General features: G+C 44.6%; 1 protein-coding gene across 1 annotated transcript in view; it reads left to right on the forward strand.

The window, feature by feature from the left end:
- Positions 1–628: 628 nt before the first annotated feature.
- The window catches only part of BCAM (basal cell adhesion molecule (Lutheran blood group)), a 152,127-nt gene continuing 138,755 nt past the window's right edge, over positions 629–14,000 (forward strand). The window contains exon 1 of the mRNA XM_082274476.1: positions 629–934. Within this exon, the coding sequence (XP_082130602.1) occupies positions 898–934 (37 nt within the window). The 5' untranslated portion in view covers positions 629–897. The remainder of the gene's footprint in view (positions 935–14,000) is intronic.

Genomic DNA, 14,000 nt, shown 5'->3' on the forward strand with positions numbered 1-14,000 from the left:
AATAATAATAGTAATAATAATAATATTATTAATAATACATAAATCATATGAAACGTGTACTGATGTCAGGAAGTTGAAGCAGAATTGTTTGTTACATTTAATATAAAGGTGTAAACAATAAAAAAAAAATAAAAAAAAAAAAATATATATATATATATATATATATATATATATATATAAAAATAAAATAATAATTATAATAATAATTATTATTATGATTATTGATAATACTAATAATAATACAATAAAAATATTGATGATGATTTTTTTATTATTATTGATAATACCAAAAATATTAAAATAATAATATTGATGACGATACAATCATACAGTATTTTTTTTTTTTTTACTAACAATCACAATTTATAAACACATATATATAATATAATATAATATAATAATAATCGAAATATAGGCAGTGCAGTGGTGTTAGTGAACGGGGACTGTATTTATTTGTTACAATAAAAAGATATAAGCAATGACAGTGTATAAACAGAATATAATGATACAATCATAGACAGGCGGCAGGCGTGTCTGTGGGCGGGGCGTGTGATTAATATTCAGAAGAAGGGTGTGGTTCCCAAGCAGGGAGCGGTCTATTATGTATTAGTGGGCGGGGTGTCATCCCGTGAAGGAGTCTCCCCTCTCTGTCCCTTTTATTCTCTAGCCGGGGCTGCAGCGGAGATCTCCAGTCATCTCTGCACAGCACAGCCGGGACAGGGGACACAGCACAGGACAACACCCGGGGGGAGAATCACACAAGCCCGGCCCCGGGACACCTGCTGGTCCCCCAATATCACCCCCCAGGACTCCCTCTTACCCCGGACACTCCCACCTCGGACACCCCGCAGATCGCACCTTCCCCGACACCAGGACCGGAGGAGACCCCCGATCACCATGGAGGTTCTGCTTCTGATCGCAGCCCTGCTGCCAGGTAAGTGAGAGCCGAGCCGGGGATACAAAGTGTCCTGTCTGTGTCACTGGGACACCTTATACCAGAGGATGGGGGGAGGGGGGGGGCAGCAGTATTATAATGGATCTATCTATCCATCTATCTATCCTCACTTTTTTAGTCTTTGTATTTCTCTATTATGTATATATATTCCTCTCTATTCCCTCATCTACTGCCCCTGTTCTATCTGTATAATCTATATCTCTATTCCATCCGCTCAATCTATATCACCTGTCTCTTCCCTTCCCTCCTCTTCTCTTCCCTCCTCTTCTCTTCTTTTCCCTTCCCTTCTCTTCTCTTCTTTTCCCTTCCCTTCCCTTCCCTTCTCTTCTCTTCTTTTCCCTTCCCTTACCTTCCCTTCTCTTCTCTTCTTCTCTTCTTTTCCCTTCCCTTCTCTTCTTCTCTTCTTTTCCCTTCCCTTCTTCTCTTCTTTTCCCTTCCATTCCCTTCTGTTCTCTTCTTTTCTCTTCCCTTCTCTTCTCTTCTATTCTCTTCTCTTCTCTTCTCTTCTTTTCTCTTCTCTTCCATTCCCTTCTTCTCTTCTCTTCCTTTCCCTTCCCTTCTCTTCTCTTCTCTTCTCTTCTTTTCCCTTCCATTCCCTTCTCTTCTTTTCCCTTCCCTTCCCTTCCCTTCCCTTCCCTTCTCTTCTCTTCTCTTCTTCTCTTCTTTTCCCTTCCCTTCCCTTCTCTTCTCTTCTTCTCTTCTTTTCCCTTCCCTTACCTTCTCTTCTTTTCCCTTCCCTTCTTCTCTTCTTTTCCCTTCCATTCCCTTCTCTTCTCTTCTCTTCTCTTCTCTTCTCTTCTCTTCTCTTCTCTTCTCTTCTCTTCTCTTCTCTTCTCTTCTCTTCTCTTCTTTTCTCTTCCATTCCCTTCTTCTCTTCTCTTCCTTTCCCTTCCCTTCTCTTCTCTTCTCTTCTTTTCCCTTCCATTCCCTTCTCTTCTTTTCCCTTCCCTTCTCTTCTCTTCTTTTCCCTTCTCTTCCCTTCCCTTCCCTTCTCTTTTCTTCTCTTCTCTCCTCTTGTCTCTTCTTCCCTTCCATTCTCTTCCCTTCCCTTCTCTTCTCTATCTAACTTCTCTAATTTCACTGCTGCTAATCCATTCCCCATTTTTCTATTCTCCCTTCATCCATCCATCCATTTTATCAAAGTGGAATAACATCTATATGCCCATCTGTCCATCAGTCTCTCCATCCACCCATGCATCCATCCATGTCATCAAAGCGGAATAATATCTAAATGACTATCCTTCCATCAGTCTGTCCATACACTTATGCATCCGTCCACCCGTGCATCCATCCACCCACACATCCATCCATCCATTTCATCAAAGTTGAATAACATCTAAATGGCTATCCGTCCATCAGACTGTCCATCCACTTATGCATTCATCCACCCATGCATCCATCCACCCATCCATCCATCCACCCATCCATCCATCCATCCATTTGATCAACGTGAAATAACATCTAAATGCCCATCCATCAGTCTGTCCATCCATCCATGCATCCCTCTATTTCATCAAAGAGGAATGACATCCTAATATCCATCCACCCAGGTTAACATCTGAATACCCATCTATTTCATCTAAGTGGATTAACATCCAAATACCCATCCATTAGTCTGTCCATCCATCCATCCATCTCATCAAAGTGGAATAACATCTAAATGCCCATCCATGCATCCAACCCATCCATCCATCCATCCATCCTCTAACCATCCATTTCATAAAAGTGGAATAACATCTACATGCACATCCACCCATCCATCCCATCCAAATGGAATAATGTTCAACTACCAAGCAGTCCCCTGTGAATTATTCTGGTATATCAGGTGAATAGAAAGGGATTTCCTTCCCATTCTGATGGTGTTTCTGCCATAGAAGTCTATTTAGAAGAGTGACATGTTGTCTTGACTGTAGATCTTCAGAGGGCTGGAATGTTATTGAGCTTCTGATTATTGGCTTGCATAGTATTGGATTGTATATGGGGCAAGTGCAGTTGTTGGTGCATGATATGATGATGGACACAAATGTGTGTGGATGGGTTATATATATATATATATATATATATATTTCATACTCCTCTGTTGGGGGTGTGCGCCAAGGGGTGTGGTCTTACCACGTTAAAGATCTCTTTTTTCCAAGGCTGATAGTACGGTTATCTATAGCTGACATGTGTCCTGGTACGGTTGTGTCACATTCTGTGAATACATTTCCAGCGGAATGCTTCGTCACGGTGCCCAGATGCCAGCGCTGCCATTCGGAGTACAATTACCACTTTCCGCACATGCAGCCTTGATATTCCAGCCCCATGGGACCCATATTAATCACCGCATTCCTTTCCATTCATTATTGATTATCCTGTCTGTTGTGATGATGGTCCTCTGGTTTCTCCTCCTGGAATAACTTGTACCAGCTGTGTTGGCAGGTTGCTCGAATAAAATTCTTATTATGGGTCTATGTGAGGTACAGTCACCGACGCTTGACGTCAGACACCAGCAAGATCATTTAGGTTGTTCTAATATATGATAAAAGTGCGTGTGCCTATTGCACACTTCCCATGGCGCTTGCTACAAATAAATATAATTCGAACCGATTATAGCATAGTGATTTATACAAACTTATAATAATCAGTATACTTTAAATATGTGAAATAACCAAAAAATTCATTCACGTGACATAAAGTGCATATATATAGATCCAAAATAATCCAAAAAAGTTCATTCATGTGATATAAAGTGCATATATATATATATATATATATATATAGATATATCTATCTATATATATATATATATATATATATATATATATATATATATTTATATATATATAGATATATATATCTATCTATATGTATAGATAGATAGATAGATAGATAGATAGATATAGATATATATATATATATATAGATATAGTATATATCTATATCTATATATATATATATATATATATAGATATATATATCTATATATATAGATATATATATATATATATCTATATATATATATATATATATATATATATATATAGATAGATAGGTAGATAGGTAGATAGATAGATAGATAGATAGATAGATAGATAGATAGATGGCTTTTTTTCTCAGAGAGTAGGTGCAGGAACTCCCCCCTCGCCCCTTGTCTCCGCCCCCTACGCACCCCCAAGCACATCCCTTGGTCCCACCCCCCACCCACCTCCCAGTACCGTCCCTTTTAGAGAACACAGAACCAAGTATCATTCCGTGCTGCTAAGTAATTTGTATAGAACTTGTTAATTATATCAAGAAAATCTGCAAAATAGATCCCCTGCAGCCAGAAACATTAGACCCCCCAGAAACAAGAGATCACCCACACAACAATGCCCCTCCCCCCACAACAAAATACCACCCCAGCAACAATAGATCTTCCCCAGCGACAATAGACCTCCAACAGCACTGTAGATTCTCCTGCAGACCTCTCTCTCAACAGTAGATCCCTCCTAGCAACAACTGACTCCCCAGAAATATAAGATCCCTCCAAGCAACAATAGATCCTCCTTGAGCAACAATAGACCCCCATGCAAAAATAGATCCCCACTAGCGACAATAGATCTCCCAGCGGCCATCATCAATAGACCGTCCAGCACACCCAAGCACCCCTTGCACTTAAATACATTCAGTGTTGGAGGTGCCGGAACTGCGTTCCCCCTGAAAAAAAGCCCTATATATATATATATGTGTGTGTGTGTGTGTAGATGCAAATATAAATAAATAAATATATATATCAATAGAAAGTACTAGGTATAGTCCGTAACAGTCAATCAAGGTGCTAAAACGTGTAAAGTGCTCCGTGATTGCAAAACTTGGGGAATAGATAGACCATCCACCAAATAGTCTTCCTAGTGGGTAGATGAATAATAAGGAAGAAACCCCAAGGTGCCAGTGAGATAGGTGAATTGCCTACTCACCAGATGTAGTTGACCTTACTTGCTGTACAGCAGGGATCCTCAAGCTACGGCCCTCCAGCTGTTGCGGAACTACACATCCTATTAGGCATTGTAAAACTCTGACATTCACAGACATGACTAGGCATGATGTAAATTGTAGTTCCCAAACAACTGGACGGCCATAGTTTAAAGACCCCTGCTGTACAGCAATAAGAGCAAAAAAAGCTTGTGTGGTCACCGTGACCAAGATGAGATGTCCCCGTGAGAGCGATCCTGCTATTTCCTGGTTTCACAGACGGATGACTTCTTGGCTAGGCAAGTGATAAGAAAGGAGACCGGACTCCTCATAGTGAAATTCCGTAGTCATTTATTACCCAATCCTGGGTTAAAATGGTTTAAAATACAAAGAATCAAAGATCCAGTAGTTCCAACTTTAATGTTTAATACAGCGTCCCACTGCTGTGCCGGGAACTGTGGGGGCTAGAGACAGGAACGCAAACACTGCCGGTATGCGTTCCAATCACGTCTACTGACGTCACCGCGTGCGTTCCCACTTACGAGTTTCGTCATCAAAAATTACGTCCTCAGAGATTAGACATGTTCTAATAACCCAACACCTCTCCATCCACATTAATGAATTATATCAGTAGGATAGTACCAGAAGTAATAATGAGGTGCAAAGCGTGGTAACCCATGGCACCCAGCCAGTACTTTTAGTAAAACCTGGCTTGGGTGATGGCACTGGGCACACTTTTGGCCTTATAATCCTATAAGACGGTGATGGCGAACCTTGGCAGCACAAATGTTTTGGAACTACATTTTCTATGATGCTCATGCACTATGCAGTGTAGTTGAGCATCATGGGAAATGTAGTTCCAAAACACCTGGGGTGCCAAGGTTTGCCATCACTGCTATAAGACATACTTTATTAGATAGACGGCATACACAGTTCAAATTTTCGGCTGATTTCTGCTGAATTTCGAGTAGTGATTGGCACCAATCCGGCTTGACAAATGTCATTCTCATTTGACTTTTTTTGGGAGAGCAAGTAGGAAAATTTTCAGTCGATCAACGCCTGCATCCAATAGCCAGTGGTGGGGATTCCTCTTTCTATGCTGTTTAGCATGGATGGAGGAGTTGATCGGTCTGTTAATGGATCACTGAGTGATTCTGGTGCCCACAGGAGCCGACGCTGACTTTAATCACCTCTTCCTGAATTCTGTTTTTCACAATCAGTTGCCGCATGAGTGAGCGAGATCTTTCACCACGATTGAAATATGGCGCAAGCAGCACTGGACATTTCTGATGCTTTATTTGTGCTTGTTATCTTACGCATGTAAGCTCCTACTGTACTTAACGCTTAAAGCATTTGTTACCCCAACACTTCATATTCCTGAAATGTGCCTGCTGTACCATGTACTTGTATGAGAGATTATCCTGTTCTCTTTGTATTTCTTCCTTTGTGTGAAATCCCTGGCGTTCCTGCCAGTCCCCTTGCTTTCCAATTAACCACTTGCCGACCACCGCAAGTACATATACTGCGGCGGTCAGCCCCTCCTGGGCAAAGTGACGCCGAGCCAATAGGGGGCGAGCGTGCGCCGCCAGAGGCACGCTCCCACCCCGCTTGTTCACTGCCATCACCGCGTGAGTGACCGGCGGCTCCGATGTCCGCCGGCCACTCACGATCTCCCGCTGGAGAGGGAGAAAGGCAAACGGCTGATGTAAACAAAGCTGCCTGTCATTCTCCCTGGTGTAACTGCAGAGATCATACGATCCTGCTATGTAGGATTGTATGTCTCTGTGGTTACATCAAAAGCCACGCCCCTTTACAGTTAGAATCACGCCCCTAGGGACACACTTAACCCCTGGATCTCTAACAAAGTTAACCCCTTCCCTGCCAGTGTAATTTTTACAGTAACAGTGCATATGTATAGCACTGATTACTGTAGTAATGTCACTGGTAACCCCCTAAAGTGTAAAAAATGTCAGTCAAGGGTCCGATCTGTCCGCCGCAATGTCGCAGTCCTGCAAAAAAAAATCGCAGATCACCGCCATTACTAGTTAAAAAAAAAACAATAAAAATGACATAAATCTTTCCCGTAGTTATTAAACGCAATAACTTTTGTGCAAACCAATCAAAATACGCTTATTGCGATTTTTTTCACCAAAAATATGTAGCAGAAAACAAATTGGCCTAAAATGTTAAAATAATTAATTTTTTGGGGGGGAATTTCATATAAAAAAATGTGAAAAATATTGTTATTTTTTCAAAATTGTCGCTCTTTTTTTGTTTATAGGGCAAAAAGTAAAAATCGCACAGGTGATCAAATACCACCAAAAGAAAGCTCTGTTTGTGGGAAAAAAGTCTGTAAATTTCATTTGGATACAGCATCGCACAACCGCGCAATTGTCCGTTAAAATCATGCAGTGCCGAATCGCAAAATAGGCCCTGGTCTTTGAGCAGCCAAATCCTCCGGGGCTTAAGTGGTTAAAAACTGACCACACTAAGCAGGAGAGAACATTGTGGTCAGTTCTCTAGCAGTGCTGGGAACTCAGTGTACTCTCTTCCAATGATCAGACTTGCCCTGACACGCCCCCGCTGCATAGCCATTCAGTGGCAAGCTCAGTGTGCTGCTGCTTCTCCTCCCCACCAGCTCTTATGAAGCTGAGAATAGAGGGAATGTGATCATTTATAAAAAAAAGGGAAAAAGGTATTTATAATGTTTTTTTTTTTTATCTGTAAATAAATGTTTTGCCTTTTATTTCTATTTTAAACGGAATGGGTTTGTTTTACAAGGTGATTGTTTACCGTTACTTTAAGGGCGGTTCACACTAGATGCGGTGCCAATTCACAGCGAGTTCCCTGCAAAGCCGCACCACATCAAAATCGCATCCTGTACATTCGAACAGATTGCGGAGTGTATGTTAAGTTAATGACACCCCACAATCAGTTTGCATAATGCAGTGCAGCTCATAAAAGGGTCCTGCAGGAGTTTGGCCTGAATGCAATGCAAATTTGCCATATAGTTTGGCTGATTTTGCATTGCACAGACATTGCATGTGATCTGCACAGCAATGTGGTGCGAATCACAAGCGATGTCTGGTATCACACTAGTGGGATCGGTCCTAAAGGATCAGTACACCCAAAATGTATTTTTCATATGCAAGATCTCCCTTCTGTATTTATTAAATCTGCTTCCTATGTCTCAAAGTCTCAATCCTTCTGCTGCATTATTCATCATATTTAACCACTTGAGGACCGCCCGCCACAGATTTACTGTGGCAGGCAGCCCCTCCTGCACAAACCGACGTAGCCCTACGTCGGTCACGTGCCTGCTGCTAGGGGGTGAGCGCGCGCCGCCGGTGACGCGCTACCGCCCCCATTTGGCAGCGGGAACTCCGATGCACGGGGCAGGTGGCTCTGATTGCCCCCTGACACCCGCGATCGCTCCCCGCTGAGAGAGAAGAACGGTCAGCGGTTGTAAACACAGCTGACCGTTCTTCTCTCTGGAATGATCGCAGAGCGCCTGTGATCCTTCTATATAGGAACACAGGTCTCTATGATCATTTCACAAGCCCCTCCCCCATACAGTTAGAAACACTCCCCTAGGCTCACATTTAACCCCTTGCTCACCCACACTGTTAACCCCTTCCCTGCCAGTGTCATTATTACAGTAACAGTGCATATTGTTAGCACTGATTACTGTAGTAATGTCACTGGTACCCCCAAAAGTGTAAAAAAATGTCAGTTAGGGGTCCGATCTGTCCACCGCAATGTCGCAGTCCCGCTAAAAATTGCAGATTGCCGCCATTACTAGTAAAAAAAAAAAAAACAACAATAAAAATGACATAAATCTTTCCCCTAGTTTGTAGTCGCGATAACTTTTGCGCAAACCAATCAAAATACACTTATTGGGATTTTTATTCCCAAAAATTGTAGCAGAAAACAAATTGGCCTAAAAGAATGAAAAAATTAGATTTTTTTTTTTTTTTTTTTTTGGGGGGGGGGGGGGGGAATGTTATATAGCAGAATGCGAAAAATATTGTTTTTTTTTTTTTCAGAATTGTAGCTCTTTTTTTGGTTATAAAAAAATAAAAATCGCAGAGGTGATCAAATACCACCAAAAGAAAGCTCTATTTGTGGGGGAAAAAAAGGAGATCAATGAATCCCACGACCGCGCAATTTTTCATCTGTGCCTCAAGCCCACCCTTTTTTGAAGCCTATTACAGCCTCTGACTCTGAAAACATTGGAATCCATGTGTCCGGCGCGCTGCCATGGGGGGGGGGGGGGGGGGCGCATGGATAGGGGGGCGGCACCCCTGCGCCCACAATGGATGGGCCGCCAATGGACAAATCGCTCCAATGTGAACGAGGGCTAAAACTTGGTAGCTGATCGGTTTCTGTGCACAGCTGCCCCAGATTTTGCACTCTCCAGTTTTAGCAAATCCCCTCCAAAGTGTTCCAGTTGACAAGCGCCAGCTCAGGCGTATTCTGGCAGGCCACGCTGAGATTTGTAGTCCCTCCACTCCTGAGGGGTTAGTATGTCCTCATTGCCCGAACATGCTTGTGAAAGTTGTAAATATCTCTTTGCTCATCCATGCAGTAAATCTTGAATTCCTTTCATCTTCTTTGCTGTGTGATTCACATCTTCTAAGTAACCATCTCTGCGCTTCATTTTACCGAAACTCTTGAGAATTGGACTCCGCGTTGTGAAGTGGCGCCGTTTGCTTTTACTAGACATAATTAAGGAGCGGGGAGCTTGTTTAACAATATAATGCAATCATTACATACATAAAGTGCAGAAAGATCTGCATTCAGTGGGCTGAGATCAGGGAAGGAGGGGGTTCCGGGTGGATGATATTGGTAAAGGAACTTTGCCTATAGTAATGGCTTTCAGTGCCCACTTACCTGTGCTTCCTCTAAGGCAGTGATGGCGAACCTTGGCACTCCAGATATTTTGGAACTACCGTATATACTCGAGTATAAGCCGACCCGAGTATAAGCCGAGGCCCCTACTTTTACCACAAAAAGACGGGAAAAATGATTGACTCGAGTATAAGCCTAGGGTGAGAATGCAGGGCGGCGGGCATGGTACAGGAGAATGCAGGGTACTGGCATGGTACAGGAGAATGCAGGGGGTGACTGGCATGGTGCAGGAGAATGCAGGGTGGCTGGCATGGTACAGGAGAATGCAGGGTGAATGGCATGGTACAGGAGAATGCAGGGTACTGGCATGGTGCAGGAGAATGCAGGGTGGCTGGCATGGTACAGGAGAATGCAGGGTACTGGCATGGTACAGGAGAATGCAGGGTACTGGCATGGTACAGGAGAATGCAGGGTACTGGCATGGTGCAGGAGAATGCAGGGTACTGGCATGGTACAGAAGAATGCAGGGTACTGGCATGGTACAGGAGAATGCAGGGTGACTGGCATGGTGCAGGAGAATGCAGGGTGGCTGGCATGGTACAGGAGAGTGCAGGGTACTGGCATGGTGCAGGAGAATGCAGGGTACTGGCATGGTACAGAAGAATGCAGGGTACTGGCATGGTACAGGAGAATGCAGGGTGACTGGCATGGTGCAGGAGAATGCAGGGTGGCTGGCATGGTACAGGAGAATGCAGGGTGACTGGCATGGTGCAGGAGAATGCAGGGTGGCTGGCATGGTACAGGAGAATGCAGGGTACTGGCATGGTACAGGAGAATGCAGGGTACTGGCATGGTACAGGAGAATGCAGGGTACTGGCATGGTACAGGAGAATTCAGGGTGACTGGCATGGTGCAGGAGAATGCAGGGTGGCAGGCATGGTACAGGAGAATGCAGGGTACTGGCATGGTACAGGAGAATGCAGGGTACTGGCATGGTACAGGAGAATGCAGGGTGGCTGGCATGGTACAGGAGAATGCAGGGTACTGGCATGGTACAAGAGGATCCGGGGTTGTGGGCATGCTACAGGAGATGCAGTGCTGTGGGCATGGTACAGGTGGACCATGCCCGCAGCACTGCATCCCTTGTAGTATGCCCGCAGCCCTGCATAATGGCAGGAAGTGCAGCTGTCTCACTTACCTGTTCCAGAGGCGCCTTCATTTTAAAAATGGCGCCGACATGTCATTACGCACGCGCCGCCGCCGCTCGTATACTTTCGGCTATTCCCGGCCTCTCCCGAGCGGCGGCGTGCGCAATGACATGTATGTGCCGGGCGGCGCCATTTTTAAAGCTTAAACACGTCGGAGCAGCCAGGGACTTTTTTTATTTTTTTTTTCTTGACTCGAGTATAAGCCGAGGGGGACGTTTTCAGCACAAAAAAATGTGCTGAAAAATTTGGCTTATACTCGATTATATACGGTACCTTCCCCATAATGCTCATGCACTTTGCAGTGTAATTGAGCATGATGGGAAATGTAGTTCCAAAACATCTGGGGTGCCAAGGTTCGCCATTACTGCCCTAAAGGCATGCACGGCTTATGTGCGATGCGTTTAGAAGCCCAATCATATTAAATGGGCTGCACACCTAAGATGCTGCACGCCTGACTTTTCTTAACGCTATACACTGCAGCGTAGAAATCGCTCACATCTGTTCTCTATGGTGCATTAGAGCACACGTGTGCTCCAGTGCATTGTCCTGGTTGCTATTCAAAATAAATGCAGTATGCGTGTTTGTGTGCATTTGCAGAAGCGCATGGTAAAATGCATGTTTTACCGCAATGCACAGGTGTGAGCAGGTCCTGTTGACACTTAGCGATTTGGAATTCCAAATCACGCTAAAATTGGACAAATGCATGTTTGGGCGCCATTCATCGATAATGGCACCCCAAATGTGGTGTGATTTTGTTGAAATGGTTGCACGACAGAACGCGTCTGTTTCAGGGACAAAATTTGGTCGTTGAGCTTCTTTAATTGCTCCCCTCGGTGCGATTTTGGCACGATTGTTGCACGACAAAATGAGCGTGTAAAAACGTGCCTGGTTCAGGGCCAAAATTTGGTTGCAGAGCTTCTATAGCGGCACACCGAACGTGATGCAATTTTGCCACAATTGTTGCACGACAAAACGTGCGTGTAAAAATGCTTCTGGCTCAGGACCAAAATATGGTTGCTGAGCTTCTTTAATGGCACCCCGAACTTGGTGCGATTTTGCCCCGATTGTTGCACGACAACACGTGCGTGTAAAAACGTGCCTGGCACAGGGTCAAAATTTGGTTTCTGCGCTTCTTTATTGGCACCCGAACTTAGTGCGACTTTGCCACGATTCTTGCATGACAAAACGTGCGTGTAAAAATGCTTCTGGCTCAGGACCAAAATATGGTTGCTGAGCTTCTTTAATGGCACCCCGAACTTGGTGCCATTTTGCCACGATTGTTGCATGACAAAATGTGCGTGTAAAAACGCTCCTGGTTTAGTGCCGGTTCACACTCTTGCGAGTGCGGCGTTCGCATGTAATATCGGAGCGCACTGCTCCTTCATTACATGCGATCGGCTGTGCGGTGCGAATTCAGCCATACACTTTGTATGGCTAAATTCGCACTGCACCCGCACAAAAGTCGCACATGACCCTTTTTTTCAGCCGCATCAGGATCAGATCGCACAGTGGTTCACACTTGTGCAATCCGATCCTGTGCGAACTGTAAAGATCGCACTGCGATATGCGATCAAACTGGGGGTGTCGTTAACATTTCATTGACACCCCCTGCGTATCGCATATGGCAGTGTGAACTGCCAGGGGTGCGTTTGCGATGCGGGAACAGGCTGCGAATTCGCAGCCTTCCCGCATCGCATAAGTGGTTGCTGAGCTTCTATAACGACACCCCGAATTTGAAGCAATTTTGCCACAAATGTTGCATGACAAAACGTGCGTGTAAAAACGCTCCTGGCTCAGGGTCAAAATTTGGTGGCAGAGCTTCTATAACGACACCCCGAACTTAATGCAATTTTGCCACGATTGTTGCACGACAAAACGAGCGTGTAAAAACGCTCCTGGCTCAGAGCTAAAATTTGGTTGCTGAGCTTCTTTATTTTACAGCGGCTGTTTATGGCGTCAGAGGTTTTTTTTTCTACAGCCAATCAACTCCCCGGCATGTTATCATATGAGTCAATGCACACATAGGCTGTCATCAGCAGTTTTTGACAGGGGCGTTTTCTAGCTGGAAAAAACCCCCAGAGCTAGTGGGTTTTAAGAGTCATTTTTCAGCTCTAACTCTTATAAAAGCTTAAAAACTCCTGAAAAAGGTGGCTATTCTTTGAGCCATAAGTTTTTGTGACATTATAGATTTTCTAAAAAAAAAAAACTAAAAAACGCTACAGCTGAAAAAAGCTAAAAAAAACGCTGAAAAACGCTACTGCAAAAATGCTGAAAAACTCCTTCTACAGCTACAGCTTTCTACTGACGTTTTGGTAACGTCCAGTGTGCATGAGGCCGGAGCTTCACCTTATATAAGAACAATTAAATGTTTGTCATTCTAGTCCCTATAAAACAGGGTTCTCCAAACTTTCTAAAAAAAGGGCCTTTAGGGGGGCTGAACTTTGGCAAGTGGGAGAGGAAAGTGCCCTGGTATTAGTGGGTGTAAACAATATCCCACTATTGGTATTAGTAGAGTAATATTTCGCCATCATGTCAGTTGGAGGAATAGTGCCCCATCGTTGGTGTCAGTGGGAGGAATGGCGCCCCATCGTTGGTGTCAGTGGGAGGAATGGCGCCCCATCGTTGGTGTCAGTGGGAGGAATGGCACCCCATCGTTGGTGTCAGTGGGAGGAATGGCGCCCCATCATTGGTGTCAGTGGGAGGAATGGCGCCCCATCGTTGGTGTCAGTGGGAGGAATGGCGCCCCATCGTTGGTGTCAGTGGGAGGAATGGCGCCCCATCGTTGGTGTCAGTGGGAGGAATGGCGCCCCATCGTTGGTGTCAGTGGGAGGAATGCCGCCCCATCATTGGTGTCAGTGGGAGGAATGGCGCCCCATCGTTGGTGTCAGTGGGAGGAATGGCGCCCCATCGTTGGTGTCAGTGGGAGGAATGGTGCCCCATCGTTGGTGTCAGTGGGAGGAATGCCGCCCCATCGTTGGTGTCAGTGGGAGGAATGGCGCCCCATCGTTGGTGTCAGTGGGAGGAATGCCGCCCCATCGTTGGTATCAGTGGGA

The sequence above is a fragment of the Pelophylax lessonae genome (assembly GCF_965119305.1).
Source record: "Pelophylax lessonae genome assembly, chromosome: 12".
NCBI lineage: Eukaryota > Metazoa > Chordata > Amphibia > Anura > Ranidae > Pelophylax > Pelophylax lessonae.